The sequence below is a fragment of the Egretta garzetta genome, unplaced genomic scaffold (genome assembly GCF_000687185.1).
Source record: "Egretta garzetta isolate BGI_Z169 unplaced genomic scaffold, ASM68718v1 scaffold91, whole genome shotgun sequence".
Lineage (NCBI taxonomy): Eukaryota > Metazoa > Chordata > Aves > Pelecaniformes > Ardeidae > Egretta > Egretta garzetta.
The window spans coordinates 4501901-4503034 of record NW_009258661.1 but is presented as its reverse complement, the minus strand read 5'-3'; the positions used below and the strand labels follow the sequence as shown (position 1 = coordinate 4503034).

General features: G+C 65.2%; 1 protein-coding gene across 1 annotated transcript in view; it reads right to left on the bottom strand.

Annotated features, from left to right (window-relative positions):
* Nucleotides 1-1134, bottom strand: part of CAMK1 (calcium/calmodulin dependent protein kinase I) — a 3383-nt gene that overhangs the window by 1559 nt on the left and 690 nt on the right. The window contains exons 2-5 of the mRNA XM_009648351.2: nt 797-928; nt 494-568; nt 286-424; nt 46-185 (exon numbers count right to left, since the gene is read on the bottom strand). Coding sequence (XP_009646646.1) covers nt 46-185; nt 286-424; nt 494-568; nt 797-928 — 486 coding nt within the window. The remainder of the gene's footprint in view (nt 1-45; nt 186-285; nt 425-493; nt 569-796; nt 929-1134) is intronic.

The following is a 1134-nucleotide window of genomic DNA, read 5'->3' as shown; positions in this document are numbered from 1 at the left end:
GGGGGGGGGGCCCCCACCCCTGCCCCCAGGGCAGTGGCAGCCCACAGCAGGCGCTCACCCACGTAGCCGGGGGTGCCGCAGGCTGTGGACATGACGCTGCCGCAGCCCTCGATCTTCGACAGCCCGAAGTCGCTGATCATGATCTTGGAGTCCTCGTCCAGGCTGTAATAAAGCAGGTTCTCGGGCTGCAGGGAGGAGGGAGGGTCAGGGAGGGGCAATGCCAGGGTCCCCTCCCTGCCACCATGACAGGGGGCTCTGTGTGTGTGTGTGCATCCCGCCGCTCACCTTCAGGTCACGGTGGACGATGCCCATGTCATGCAGGTACTTGACAGCATCAAGGATCTGCCGGATCAGGGCGCTGGCATCCCGCTCGGTGTAGAAGCCCTTCTCCACAATGCGGTCGAAGAGCTCCCCACCCGAGACCCTGCGGGGACGGGCAGTGCTGGTCAGTATGGCCCCCCTGGGTCCCCTGGACCCCTCTGACATCACTCACAGCTGCATGATGAGGTAGAGGTGGGTGCTACTCTCGTAGATGTCATCCAAGGCCACAATGTTGGGGTGCTTGATCCTAAGGGGGGAGGCACAGGGAGGGGTGAGGGGTCTGCCGGCTGCCCCCACCCTGGCCCCTACTGGACAGGGAGCAGCCGGGCTCGGCCCTGTGGGGCATCACGCGCCTCCGGCTATTTTGGGCACTGCTGATAATGCCCAGCAATGGGTGCTGGCAGCAGGGAGCTGTGACAGGGGAGTGGGGGCGCAGAGAGCGAGACCCCCACCCTAGCACTGGGACAGCCCCTACTTGTGGAGGACAGCAATCTCGTTCTCGATGCTGGTCTCCTTCCCCTCCAGCGCCTTCTTGACGATGCACTTGATGGCCACCAGCTTCCGCGTCGCCTTCTCCTCTGCCAGGACCACCTCGGAGAAGGCCCCCCTGCGGGGGGGGCAGGGGTGAGCCAGGCAGGGGGTGCTGCTGGCCAGAGCCATCGCCGCCATTGCCATGGCGACGGGCAAAAAGTCTAGCTATTTATAGGAGAAAAGCAAGCGGGAGCCGCCCGCTGGGACAGCCGGACACAGGCCCTGCTGGGGACGGCGTGCCCGGCGTCAAGTCCTGCGCCGTCCCCTTATCAGTCAGGGACA